The sequence below is a fragment of the Struthio camelus genome, chromosome 10 (assembly GCF_040807025.1).
Source record: "Struthio camelus isolate bStrCam1 chromosome 10, bStrCam1.hap1, whole genome shotgun sequence".
Taxonomy (NCBI): Eukaryota; Metazoa; Chordata; class Aves; order Struthioniformes; family Struthionidae; genus Struthio; species Struthio camelus.
The window spans coordinates 29,838,431-29,851,409 of NC_090951.1; the positions used below are offsets into that span (position 1 = coordinate 29,838,431).

At 45.9% G+C, this 12,979-nt stretch overlaps 1 protein-coding gene across 8 annotated transcripts in view; it reads right to left on the minus strand.

The window, feature by feature from the left end:
• Window positions 1-12,979, minus strand: part of NLRC5 (NLR family CARD domain containing 5) — a 56,926-nt gene that overhangs the window by 16,328 nt on the left and 27,619 nt on the right. For 7 of the 8 annotated variants that reach the window (XR_011143201.1, XM_068955700.1, XM_009672424.2 and 4 more), the window contains 18 exons: window positions 12,783-12,848; window positions 11,652-11,729; window positions 10,848-10,931; window positions 9,742-9,825; window positions 8,613-8,702; window positions 8,439-8,486; window positions 7,900-7,974; window positions 6,851-6,934; window positions 5,798-5,881; window positions 4,746-4,835; window positions 4,575-4,637; window positions 3,791-3,874; window positions 3,273-3,356; window positions 2,506-2,595; window positions 2,098-2,163; window positions 1,224-1,307; window positions 1,052-1,135; window positions 375-461 (listed from right to left, as the gene is read on the minus strand). Coding sequence is in view for 7 of the 8 variants with exons in the window: in XM_068955700.1 (XP_068811801.1) it covers window positions 375-461; window positions 1,052-1,135; window positions 1,224-1,307; window positions 2,098-2,163; window positions 2,506-2,595; window positions 3,273-3,356; window positions 3,791-3,874; window positions 4,575-4,637; window positions 4,746-4,835; window positions 5,798-5,881; window positions 6,851-6,934; window positions 7,900-7,974; window positions 8,439-8,486; window positions 8,613-8,702; window positions 9,742-9,825; window positions 10,848-10,931; window positions 11,652-11,729; window positions 12,783-12,848 (1,425 nt within the window). In the remaining variant the exon portion in view is untranslated. The remainder of the gene's footprint in view (window positions 1-374; window positions 462-1,051; window positions 1,136-1,223; window positions 1,308-2,097; window positions 2,164-2,505; window positions 2,596-3,272; window positions 3,357-3,790; window positions 3,875-4,574; window positions 4,638-4,745; window positions 4,836-5,797; window positions 5,882-6,850; window positions 6,935-7,899; window positions 7,975-8,438; window positions 8,487-8,612; window positions 8,703-9,741; window positions 9,826-10,847; window positions 10,932-11,651; window positions 11,730-12,782; window positions 12,849-12,979) is intronic. The other variant, XM_068955699.1, reaches the window with a different exon arrangement.

Genomic DNA, 12,979 nt, shown 5'->3' on the forward strand with positions numbered 1-12,979 from the left:
GCCTTGTGACCTATTCTCTGGTGTTCAGTATGGTACAAGCACAGTCAGAAGCTTTTTCTGAGATTGGGAGGACCTTGCTCTCCTATATGAATTCTCCATGCATTCTCTCACACAGGCTAAATAGCTGGGCACCTTTCCCCCAGGTGAGACCAGGAACAGAGGCTCCCTTCCACAGGGGCTCTGACCACAAACTTTCTAAGACCTCTGGGTCAAACTCGTTTCAAGTTGGCTAATAATGGCTTACAAATGCGTTGGAGGCAGAGAAGAGAGAAGAGAAAAAACAAGTATGAGTGCTGGCTTCAATCCTGTTCCCTTAAAAAAATCAGGCAAAAAGAAAAGATATAAAAGATACCAGCTCTTGAGGCACTACTTACGTGATCTCAGTAATGTTCCCATAGGCCTGGACAGCCAGCCCAAGAAGACTCGTGACACTTTCTTTACATACCCATGGCTCTTCTATACTGTAAAGCAGAATACAGGCAGCTCTGCTTTATTCTCATGCACAGATCCATCTCCACCTCTATCAGTTGAGTGCTCAGCACTCTAATATACACGGAAAGGCTGCTACACTCATCAGAGCACAGTTATGTCTACATAGGACACAGGACACAAACTGGGAATAAAAAGATGAGAAGCAGCCCAGTTTCCCTGTAGAGGTGGATGCTTTGGGAGAAGGGAAGAATTTGTTACCTATACGAACTGTGCAATACTCTGGTGAGGCCTAGTTAAGGACACGTTAGGAAAGTGCCCACACAGAATTAGTATCCCTCTTTATAAGGCAGATAAAGGTCTAGAAAGACAGCACAGACTACAGCCACAGCTTCATATGAAGCAGCAGAGTGCTCTGAGATGCCAGAGGGATAAGCTCAGTAATGAATCAAGGAGATAAAGCTGAAATACCAACAACTTTGAGTTATCCATGGGAATTTCTCAGACTAGTGCTACCTGTCTTTGGAAGAACTACAGCTCACAGATGCTTTTGATGAAAGGAGATCTTATATTATCAGACCAGCCCCAGGTTAATATCTAGAACATCACAGTGACACTGTACCTGATTTTTAGAGGACCTAGATTTCTCTTCAGTAAATGCAAAAGAGTCTCTGCAGTTTGCACTGTCATGTTGTTCTTTGAGGATCTAGAACCAAAGGTCATTATAAAGAAAGGCCTGCAAACAGGCCAAGCCAAATAGGTTCAAACAGGTTTTTCATCAGTCATTAACTCACATATATTCTGTCAGACTGGAGCACTTTTCCAGGACGAAGCATAGCTTTTCCAAGTGCTCTGGCTGAAAGTTGCACTCTGTGAGTCTGAAAGGATGCAAAAGAGAATAGTCTCAGTTTCTTATGAACAGTCAGGCTTTCTGACCCAGAAATCTCAGGCCTCGCAGCCTTTCCTCGTAGAGAAAGAAGGATGGTACCAAAACCTTAAATGTTTTGCAGGGCTCCCAAAGGACATTCTGGTAATGCTTTAAAAGCATCTCTTGACACGTTCTCATGCAGGCCTCCGTAACGGGTTTCCTGTGGTAATGCTACAGCTTTTCATAGCACCCACCTGTGACTGACTCCACAGGGACCATGGTGACACCAAGCAGGTACCTGCCATGATACACTCTAAGGTCCTGGTCATCTGATCAACCAGAGAACGGACCTACCCAGAGCATAGCCCAGGTCTTTTTTGACGCAAACACCTTTCTTTCTTCACCAGGAAAACTAAAGCATGTAGTGGAGTGGGGCAATATATGGCTGGGTCTCACCCCAATATACAGCTGGAAGCATTCAGGTATTAACCGGTTCAGATAAAACCAACGTGACTATGATTGAATAAGAACTATGAAGGCAGACAAGGCAGTGCGACACCTTCAGCAGACTGCAGCGGTGAAGAACAGTCAGCAGGGAAGCTGTAAGATAAGGGGATGTGGGATTTTCGGTGATGTGAAAAAGTTCTTCCCATAAGGTGAATCAACAGAAAGGTACCATCTATTACTGCAAAATATCACTGTGCCAGGAGCTAGGAGGTGAAAAGAGGTTTTGTCTGCCTTCTCCCTAGAAAAGATACCACCTTTGTCAAAGAAATCACAAAAAATATCTGTACTGTTACCTCAAAATCTTTCTCGGGTCATCTCTGCTTGTCAGCTTGATGATTAAAGTTGCTTTGGAGCACAAACTGCACAAAGAAGACATGTGAGTGTAGGATATAGAGGGAAAGGGACTATTTCCCCAGTGGTCAGAATTTAAGGGTACATCAAAACGCACAGAGCAGCACAGCACAGCAAAGATGCAGCTACCCAACCCAGCTATGCTTGGTCAGGAGAAACGGACATAAACAAAAGCTTTGCATGCACAAATATACATGAAGTTAGTTGACAGTGTGGCCCTTGTCGCTCTTATCTATAAGATAGATATATCTATCTTATATAGGATATATCTATCCTATGCACAAACTATAGGATAACTAAGAGGAAAACACACAGAGAAGAGTCAGGATTTAGTAACAAGAAACACACACCTGACTTGAACTTCAATGATATTTCCAGATGTGGCAAAGACATTTATGAGATCCAGAACTCCATCCTGAGAAATCCTGTTATGGCTGAGACTGCAAAGAAGAGAATAGGAAAGAATAGGAAAGTTCTTCAGATGTTAAGGGGGTTGTCTCCAAGCTCCTTGGCCACAGAAGCTAAATTCAAGTTGGCACTGAAGACAGAGCAGTTTGTGGAGTACAAGTCCCTTCCTGCCAGAGATAAATGTGCCAAACCCCTCCAAGACACAGTACCGACAGCTTAGGTGATAAAGCCAACTTCCAACTTGCCTGACTGGCACTACAGAGGCAGTCTGCAGCCTGCGCAGACTCTTCTCCCATCAGAGAAGGACAAAGAGAGGCCAGAGTAGGGCACAGCTAAGCTCACAAGGCCTCTGTGCCCTGAGTTATTCAGAGGATAATGCTCACAGAGAGGTGATGAACGGAAAACTCAAGGGATTAGATCAACCTCTGTCATGCTACCCCGCTCAGGACCACATTAACTCCCACTGATGCCAAGAGAAAGACTGACTGACTTCAGCAGGCTTTGGATCAGACAGACCCTGAGTCACAGCCATAGCTCACTCTGACCTTGGCTTCTCCAGCAGGACTGGCTAAGAGGCATGCCAACCAGCACCATGAGGGATCCCACAGAGACCTTTCTGCTAGGCACCTCCTGCTCCCTTGGGGCCTCCCGCTCTAGAAAGGGCTCAAGAAATTCCCTGAACATGCAGATTCACAGTGCGTTTTCTTACTTGAGGGAACAGGTAACGGGTGCCTGATGCAAGCGGTCCAAGAGGCACCTCAGGCCTTCATCTCCCAGCTGATTCCTAGAGAGACTGAAAGGCAGAAGAACAAGGTGACAAACTGAAACTCAGCCTTTTAAGCAGTAGTGCTCCTCTAAGAAGCTTCCAAGGAAAAAGACAAACTTCCTGGGCTTAAATCCCAGCTCAGCCATTACAGTTCTGACTAATAGAAGCTGCTGCCCTACAAAACAGATGAAGCCACAGCATGAAATACAGCATGAAATACAGCAAAACAGTCACTGAGTAAAAAGCCCAAGGATGCTGTCCCATGCAAGCTCAAGCCCTCTCAAATACACACAGAGGAGCTGTGTGATTAGTAATTATCTTCTGCTTCTATATATTTTTTGACAGCACACCAGCATGCACAGACAGGCCGAGAAACCTAGGGCAATGCTGAACCACACTGACTCAGCTCTCCCTCAGCAACTCCTGCTCAAGGTCACAGGAACAACACAAGCTCCACTTACTCTACTTCTGCCAGCCACCCATGCTGCTCCAGGACTCTGCACAGCTCATCTATCTGCCCTGGACCGATGGCACAGTCAGTCAGTCTGTGTAAAAGACAACAAGAGAGTCAAAGCACATCCAGCAACCATGCTCAGCACGAGCACTGAAAGACACCCATTACCAGCTTCTTTTTTACACTGGTCTCTGTGCAACATTTGGGTCTTTGATGCTGAATGCCTGACCCCTCTGCTAAGATGAATATCCTTACCTTTGCCAGTATTAGATGTTTCTCACAACACCTCCGTGAAGTTAGCAATGATCAACCCAATGTTATAGGTCGGAAACAGACCTTTTATTGTCCAGGTGGCTAACTGGAGGCATGTTACAGGCTTCTTTACAAGGACAGCAAGCACCCATCACTCCTATAGAAGCTGCAGATGCACTACACGTACATATCACACAGATGCTCACCTGGAGCTGATCACCCAGAATTTGAGCAACATGAGGAAAACGTGACAAACAGAGCTCAATTCAGTTGCCTGTGCAGTGGGATCTGATGCCATTCATGACAACCAGGCATAGTCCAATTGCCACTCAAGGTATGGGCCTCTGCTATCCCTAAGCATCTTAAATGGTACTTGCATTTAGGCAGCTGAATTGAGCCCCAGAGCCTTGGTTACTCGCCCTGCTCTTTGATTACCAGCCCGCATATCTTCATACAACTACAAGGTTTGGCTACTTGCACTAGTGTTCCAAGCCTAGTCAAAATAAGTGAATGTATAATTAAGTGTTCCGTGTCAGTACCTGCAGGATGTCTCTTCACTTTCTATGCTTGTTCCAAAATGCAAAAAAGCATTTTCACTTGACCTGTAGCAAACACAAAGACAGTCCTTCAACCAAGTTCTTCAAAGAAGACAAGCTCTGTATCCCCTTCAGAGCTGAGCTGCTGGGCTACAAACAGCCTCAGTGTCTTACCTCACTTCTACCCTTCTGATCCGCTCACAGAGATTGATGGAGTCGACCAGTAAGACAGTGCAACAAGGAGAGAAGTTATTTTTCCTAATACTGGAAAGGAGTGGAAAGAAAGAAGAATGAAATCAGCTCCCAGGAAATATGGCTCCTATACACAGGGTCTGATGTATACTCTGAGATGGAGAAGCTTGGATCCATCCCATTTAATTCAAGATCACTGAGTGAGGATCTGAAGCTTGAAGCTTGGGGTTCTCTCCATATCAACAAAGAGGGCAAGACATCCCCAGGGAGAGTTTCAACTCTCAGCTGAAACCTTGGCTCAGTTGTGCTAGATCACCCTTTGCAAGTGTTTCTTCATCTCCTTGGATTAACAAGAGGGCAGAGACCAAGGGTTTACACTGAAGGGCAGGCAACTGGATGGGAGAGACACTGCATTGAAAAGAACCTCCCAAGTGAGTGAATTCATTCTCCCAAGATGGCAGCTCCTCCACGCTGTAACACCTCACAAGAGACAACCAAGCTCCTGTGCTTTTTTCCCCAGTGGTGGGCTGCCCCAGCCCCGACTGCACCTCTGGGTAGATGCTTAATTCACAGCCTAAATAGCTGACGTGCTGCTAAGAAATACTTGGCGTCGAGCAGGGCAGGATGCCAGATCCCTGCGGAGGCAGAGCCATGGGGTGCTGGCCACACACAGGTGCTCTGTGTGTTGTTACTGTGTCTTCACCAACAAGTCCTACACCTGTTATGGATTCTGGAAGTGACCTTCCATGGGACCTGCATGAGGGTTAGCAGGGATGCTGGGCCTGGAGAGGGCATTTCACCTCCTGTCCTTTTTCTCCCCTCTATGTGTCATTAAAGAAGAAAGGCTTAGTGCTGCTTTGGTTCTAGAAACAAAACAGGTACAGATGTGAAAGAGTTTGAGGGAGCTAGAGTTTTCTTTGCATTGCTTGTTAAGCTACAATGACTGATTACTGCTTATAAGACACGCTGTGATAGTAGCACTTTCCAGATCAATGTTTCATGGCAACAATGAAAGCAGAGACCCCAAACATTACCTCAATAGTTTCAGATGACTGAGATAGGGCAGGAACGTCAGTAGTCTCTCAATGCACTTGTCACACAATGAATTTCCAGACAGACTGCAAAACATGGAAGAAAAGAAGTTCCAAGAGATGCTGGAACAATCTGCAAGTATTTCTTAAAATCTACATAGACATGCACATATACATATGCATGGGTGAGCCATGGGCAAATGCTGAGACAAGGGCATGTCCAGAAATGTGCTGAAAGTTGAGCCAGATTTAGTCCTTATAGACTGATCCCTAGAAGCGTTTCTTTATAACTAATCAAAATTCCAGTTTTAAGTTTTACTTCTCTGTTAAGTGTAACTTTATAAAATTATGCTATTGATGTATTTCCTGCATGCAATACTGGCATCATGCTATCTGCTATTATTCAGTTTTTGTTCTGAGCAATACTCTTTTAATTTTCTTGGCACCAGGCTCCTGTCTGCAGGAGTTTGGTTCATGGCTTACTGGGCAAGATGCTCTTGCTCTGGCTATATTGCAAGCCACGATCTCAAAGACTAGACAATAATAGCTGCACCTAGCCATATGACTGAGGAAGACTGAGCGCACATGTTTTCTGGGGTGTTTATACACAGACCTGGTAGACTTAGGAAAGGCCAAAATCTGTTTGATACAGAGAGGACAGTGCAAGGTGTGGATTTATCTAAACCTCTGGGTGAAGCCTTGGGGCATTTCTAGGAGGCTGTGGTGGGTCAACTCAGAGGTTCCATATGCTGCACAGGGACTGCTCTGAATGCTGTCTTCCAGCTAGCAGTCTGAGAAAGCAGCCCTGCTGGGCGAAGACGTTTCCCTGTCCTGCCCTGGGCTCCACCTGGGGAAAAGGAGATCTCACTTGCTCATGCCTTGCACACTGTTACACACAGCCTGGCTTTCTCCACCTGCTCCTCAGCAGTAGGTACAGGTCAACGGAGGACAGCAGAGTGATGCTAATTCATATCTGACCTGACTACTGTCTCTGCATCTGTGGGCTGGGAAGACAGACAGACAGACAAACAGGGTTGCTGAGTGCACAGCACTTACTCAATTTCTGTCAGCTGGGTACATTCAGCCAGGACCTGGCACAGCCTGGTCACGTCCTCAGGACCCATTGTGCAGTCCCTGAGCCTGAAGTAGATGAAGCACTCAGGAGCTGAACACTTCCCACGACCATGGTATGGCAACATTCCTCCCACCCCACCCCAAAATACTGCATTACTTGGGTGTTGCCTCCCTGGAGCTACATCACCAGCATTTAAATTGCCTTTAGAGATTGGGCAGCCTCTTCCCCTGCTCAGTACCATCTCAGTTCTCCTGGAGCAAGGCTGAGAATGGTGCCTCCTCTATCCTTCTCCAAAAAAAGGAACTGGAAAAACCTCCCAGCGTGACAAAGCCTGGCAGGTCTCCATGGGATGAATGCAGCAGCCAGCCAAGTCTGTATCTCATTAACTACAGGTGGCAATCTCCCCCACAGGAAAGCAAGACAATGTCTAAGAGCTTGGCCAAGCAGAAGGTGCACTTTTTATTTTAACATACACACTTGCAGCAGTGTATGTCCCAAGTCTATCCCAGGAGGGGGAGGGTGTATTATTCACCTAACTGCCTTTGGAATATGACTCCATTCCTCCAGTGGCCACATAGCACAAATGCCTGTTGGCATAGGGCCGGGAATGATGCGAGCTGGCCTGGAAGGCTTTGCCAGATTATACCAGCCAAGACCTTCTCCCTTGTAACCAAGTGTTATTTTGGGGATTGGTCTCCCTGACCAGTTCCAGCACGGGAAGGAAGGGAAAGGACAGATATGAAAGATGGACCTTTTCTGGAGGTGTCTCCATGTGGAAAAGATGTCACCTCCCCCTCCCATTTCTGTGCCTGTTCCATCAGTCATGATGGGTTACCCACAGAGGAAAGAAACATCTGCTTTCCAAGAGAGCTGAACCTGCCCCTGAAGGTAGACAGAGCACAGGGCAGCTCTTTGAGGAGACACAGCTGGAGAAACATGTTGAGTCCCACACCTTATGCTAAAGATACAGACCCCACAGCCATCTCTCCTCACACTCCTGGGTGACAAAAGGAAGCTGGGGCTGCCATACCGAAAGCACTGGCCACTTGCTACAGGCTTGGGATGTGCCAGGAAACTTCTTCTGGATCTGCTGGTACTCCTGCCCCTGGGGAAAGAACAGTTTTCCCCCCATCAGCTGTGCTGATATTATTGCCTTCACGTAGCAGACTCCTCATCCTGCAGCTTGGGGAGTAGCTTCATGCTCCAGCCCGCCCCCCCACCTCCACCTGCCAGAATTAGGTGCCCATTGTCCCCAGAACAGAAAGAGTCTTACTGCCCCTCTCCCAGAGTCCAGAGAGCTCTGCATCCACTCTGCCCTGGCCCAGAAGGGGGATGACTATAGCCCCGATCAGCACCAGGACACTACAGTCTGCTCCATACCCTCAGACTGCTGTCAGTCACTCCCAAATGCATCACCCTGCTACTCCCTACTTCCACCACCATGACTGGAGCTCAGCACCAAATTGCTCATTAATTGGGACACCTCAGGGACTCACACATCACCATCTTCATAAGACCTGGTGATGAAAAGCTTGAAAGGCTTAGACAGTTCAATGGGTGCAATTTTACCTGGTTCTTTCCCAAAAGGTTATATGAACCACCTGCGGGTGTCCTAAGCTGTAACAGGAAGAGAACATAATTAGCCCGGAGTTTGAAGACAAACATTCCTGTATTATTCCCTGAAAAACAGGTCCTTTGGCCTTAAATTGCACAGAAACATAGGAAGAATACTCCTGGCCATACCTGAGGTTCATTGTTTTAATGTGTTCCAGCGTAAACAAGGACCGAGCTAAGGAAAACACAGAGTTCAGAGAGATCTGATTGCCATTCAGCCTAGAGGAAGGAGAGATGAAATCAGCTGCTGGAAGCAAAACTATTAGCAATTTACAGTCACCCAATTAAAATAGAGATCCTTGTCCAACACTCAGAGATTGCTTCTCTATCACCTTGCTGCTCATGTTTCCAACTGCAGTTCTGCTCACACAACTCATTCCAGAGCATGTTAAAAACAGCCGTGGCTTTGAGAGTTCTTCCTACCTTACACTGATGCAAGGCAAGAATAATTCTTTGGCTGTCATGGCAGTATAAAACCCACAGTAATGAAGATCAGGCTCAGGTCTATTACATCTATCACAGTATCTAGTATGACAGCAGGTGGCCTGCATGATGCTGGAGGAAAAAAAACAGATGAACAGCAGCAGTGTGTTTCATGGCACTGAAGTGAGGAGCTGGAAACCATCAGTATCTGCATACGAGGAGTCTTGGTTTGAGAACAGTTCCATAATCAAACAGTAACAATAAGTAAGTACCTCTTTCAATAAAAAAGAACGGTGCTATAACACTCAACCCAGCTTGCACAGTGCATTTGTAATGGGAGTGCCATGAGGCAAAATACTCAAAAATATAAGCCATGACCAGAGCAGAATTCAGACTTCACTGCTGAAGCTGGAGCTCCCCAGCATTTCTCTTCCAAAGATGCTAGGCCCCAGAAGGTGAAAGTCTACTCCCCTCACCCACCTCATATGGAATGAGGAGAGGAAACACTTGGTGGCCTGTTAAAGATCTCGGCCTGTTTTAGAAACCAGGCAACATCTTCACACAAGACCACCTGCCTCCTTCATAATACTGAAGGCACAGCCTCTCAGGCCCTGATCTCCGTGAAGTTTCAAGTGGAACGAGTCTGTCCTGGACCAGAGATGAGGAAAGACCAGACAACACAGCGGGATCTACCCTTGACAAACACAGAATATAGTGTCTGTATCAGATGCTACACTTGATCCTGAATAGCCCTTCCCAAACCCGGACTGTGCTTCAACAACCAATACTCCTACAAAAACCTATCTATAAACAAGGAGAAACAGGAGCTACTTACTTGAGTGAATGTAACATTTTCAAATTTGGGAGGAACTGAAACAGCTGCCAAAGGCCCTTGTCTCCCAGAGCATTATTTGATAGGCTAGGATTTAAAGGAGGGTATTTAGTTTTTACAAAGAAAAAAAATAAGACCATAGACAGCTCTTTATACAAAGATCTCTGAAAGCAGAACACTGGCACCCTAATTCAAATAACATATGCACTGCCCCTTCACCACTGAGAACTAAAACCTACACGGAACCTTGGGGCCGGAGTTATACCAACACAGGAGAGCTAAAAACCTAGCTCAGGACCCCTCTGGACTGAGAGCACTTCTTCCTGCAGTTACCAGGAGGCCACAGGTCTGAGAAATGATCAGCCTGGACAGGCCCAACAGAAATTAGTCCTGGAGAAGGAATCCTTAAAACTGATGATATTAGCGCCTAAGGATTAAAATGGGCTATGTGTCCATGTCAGATCCAGAGGCATGATCACTTATGAAGAACAAAGGCTAAAAATCCCTCTCACAGACTGACAGGCTTAAGGGAATAGCCAGCCCCCAAGGCTGTGTTACACAGACTACATGATTCGCTGGTCCTTGTTCTGCCTTCAAAATCTAGGTAGGTGTGTGCGTTGCTAGCATGATGCACATCTCTCCATCAGTGCTGGGTCTGCTGACCTCCAGGTGTTAGCAAACAGAACGACTCCTCCTAAGTAGCCCTAGCAGAGGCAAACACTTTGGTGCAGAAGGTCCTTGCACATGGTGTGTGCTGTGGGATCACTAGCAGAGCACAGCTCCCAACCCCAGCTTGGATAGGATTCTTCATCTCCTACAACTTTGCTCCTAAATGCAAAAATTACATGGCAAGGCTCGTGTAATACCTGAAGTCAGGCAACATGATCAAATAGTAATAGTTCCCTTCTGGATTCATAACCTATCATCTTTGCCCTAAGAGAGCACTATAACTGTATGTCTCCTTGGCAAAGGAAGTAAAAAAACCATATCTTTCATAAGGCTATGTCTCTAGCAACCTCTATGGAGAACACTGCAGGACAGACAAATGGCATTTTCACAATATCCCAACAAACTGCAGCTATAGACCATGAGAGCAACGAAGGACTCACTCCAGCTCTGAGATGCTGCTACATTCCTTCAGGACTGCGTACAGCTTCTCCAGGTTGCTGACTTGAAAATGACTGTCAGTCAGTCTAGTAGGAAAAAAAAAATCAGTGTCCCAGGACTGCAAGATTATAAAGACTGTAAACTTCACTCCTTCAGAAAGCCAGATAATTAAATCAGGAGACGGTCTAAAGGTTGTGAAATTAATAATTCCCTTGAAACATCTTGCTTTTATTGGCTGCAACAACCTATGCTTAGGCTCTTGTCTGCAAGAAGAGAGTAAAGAGATGAACTAAAGCTCAAAGAAAACCCGTGGCACAACAAATCAGGTCCCCAACATCCTGGTTAAAAGGCTTTAGGTACAACTTTTTCATTCCTCTCTGCAGCCTACAAAACAGCTGGGCACACTCCAAGTTGTAGCTGGAGCATAATCTGATATGCATCCAAAGGTGGGTCCAGCTCAGGATTCATTTCCAAAGAACAGCAGCAAACCCCTCCAACACCATGAGCTCTGTCACTGCCAACTGCCCCCGCTCTGACACGGGAGCTGATTCACTAACCACACAGTCACCATGTCCATTCTGTGAACGAGAGACGATAACCCAGACTCTTGTAGAAGACCACAAATGCTTATCACAGAGCTTACTGCACTGCAAGCTGGGACTGTGAACACAGTGTCAAACAACTGACTGATGGGGACTGTACCGGCCCTCTGTGATTTATCATTCAACTTGGAATCACTTGGATATGCTGGTTTCATCAGCTGTAGAATCCAGAGATTGGTAATACATGAAAATTGGCCATGCTACCTTATTTTTTTTGAAGCAGAAGCTGTCTGGTTTTCCTCTCCATCTTCTGGGTCACCAGTAGAGAATACTAGCTCTCTCCTAGTAAGTGAGCACAAAACCAGAACAAATCAAGGGTAAATTACTTACACTTCAGCAATTTGGGAGATCCTTGGGGCTCACGTGGCTCTAGCCCACACTCTTATCTTGCCAATTATATCTTGCCTGTGACTAATCAAATACTTGAGAGGGCAGGCAACTGGGTGAGAAGGGGAAGAAATACAGATTTCCCATCTGAGCTTCAGTTTGATGGAGAAATCAGCTTTTGCCCAAACACATTTTGAGAAAAGCATTCACATCTGTGAAAAACTCTGGTTGCTCATGAATAAATGCAACGTCCAAATCACAAAATACCTGGGTTTGAAAAGTCATCTGGTGCCTTACAGGTGTCACAGGTCACGTACCTCAGGCTGTCATTCTCCTCCAAGCATGGCCACAGCAACTGGGTTGCATGCCATGATAGCCCTACTCTTCCTCCCTGGCTAAGGGGTAAGATGCAGGTGCATCATGGGAATTGCTGTTTTACAGTGGGTTCAGTCCATCGAGAACAAGGGCATAAATAAATGGGCCTATGGCTCCCACAAGCATCAGGGGACCATTTCGGAATCAAAAAGCTGGGCTGAGCTGTTTTGATCCATGATTTTCTGAGGGGAAAAACAAAGGCCCAAACTTATTTTAAGTTAGGAGTATCATAACCCAGAATGCATAGTGTACTGAACTAGATTCTCCTAAATGTGCAGGGATCTGTGAATCTGTGAATCTGCTGGGAATTTGGTTTAGGGTTGGGGGGGGGTTGTTTTTCTTTACTGTTCACTATTATCAGATAGCACAGCTGTCATTACACAGCGTGCTTTGCTTAGGATGCTATGGGTGAAACATGCTCTAGAGACGTAAAACATAATCAAATACTGTAGAAGCTCGTCAAGAACTTCCAAAATGACTGAGAAAACCAGGAGAAAGTACTACCTTTAGATTCAGTGGAAGACCAAAGGCAAGAATTGCTGTGAGATGAGGCATTACCCTTTGGCTCTTGAAACAGGATCTGAGACCTAAACAGGATGCTAAGGAAAAAACATCTGCCCAAACATACTCTACCTGGGATGAGGAGAAGCAGATTCACTGTCTCCTGTAAACCTCAGGATTGCAGTCTTATGCCAAAGGCTGAGGGAGGAAGAGAAGAAGTTAATCAGCATGACATTTTGGTTATTTAGATGCGTTCATGTTTTATGAATGATTGATTTTGCTGTAGATCTGTTCAAAACTCTTTGCTGCCACCAATCACTTAAAATATT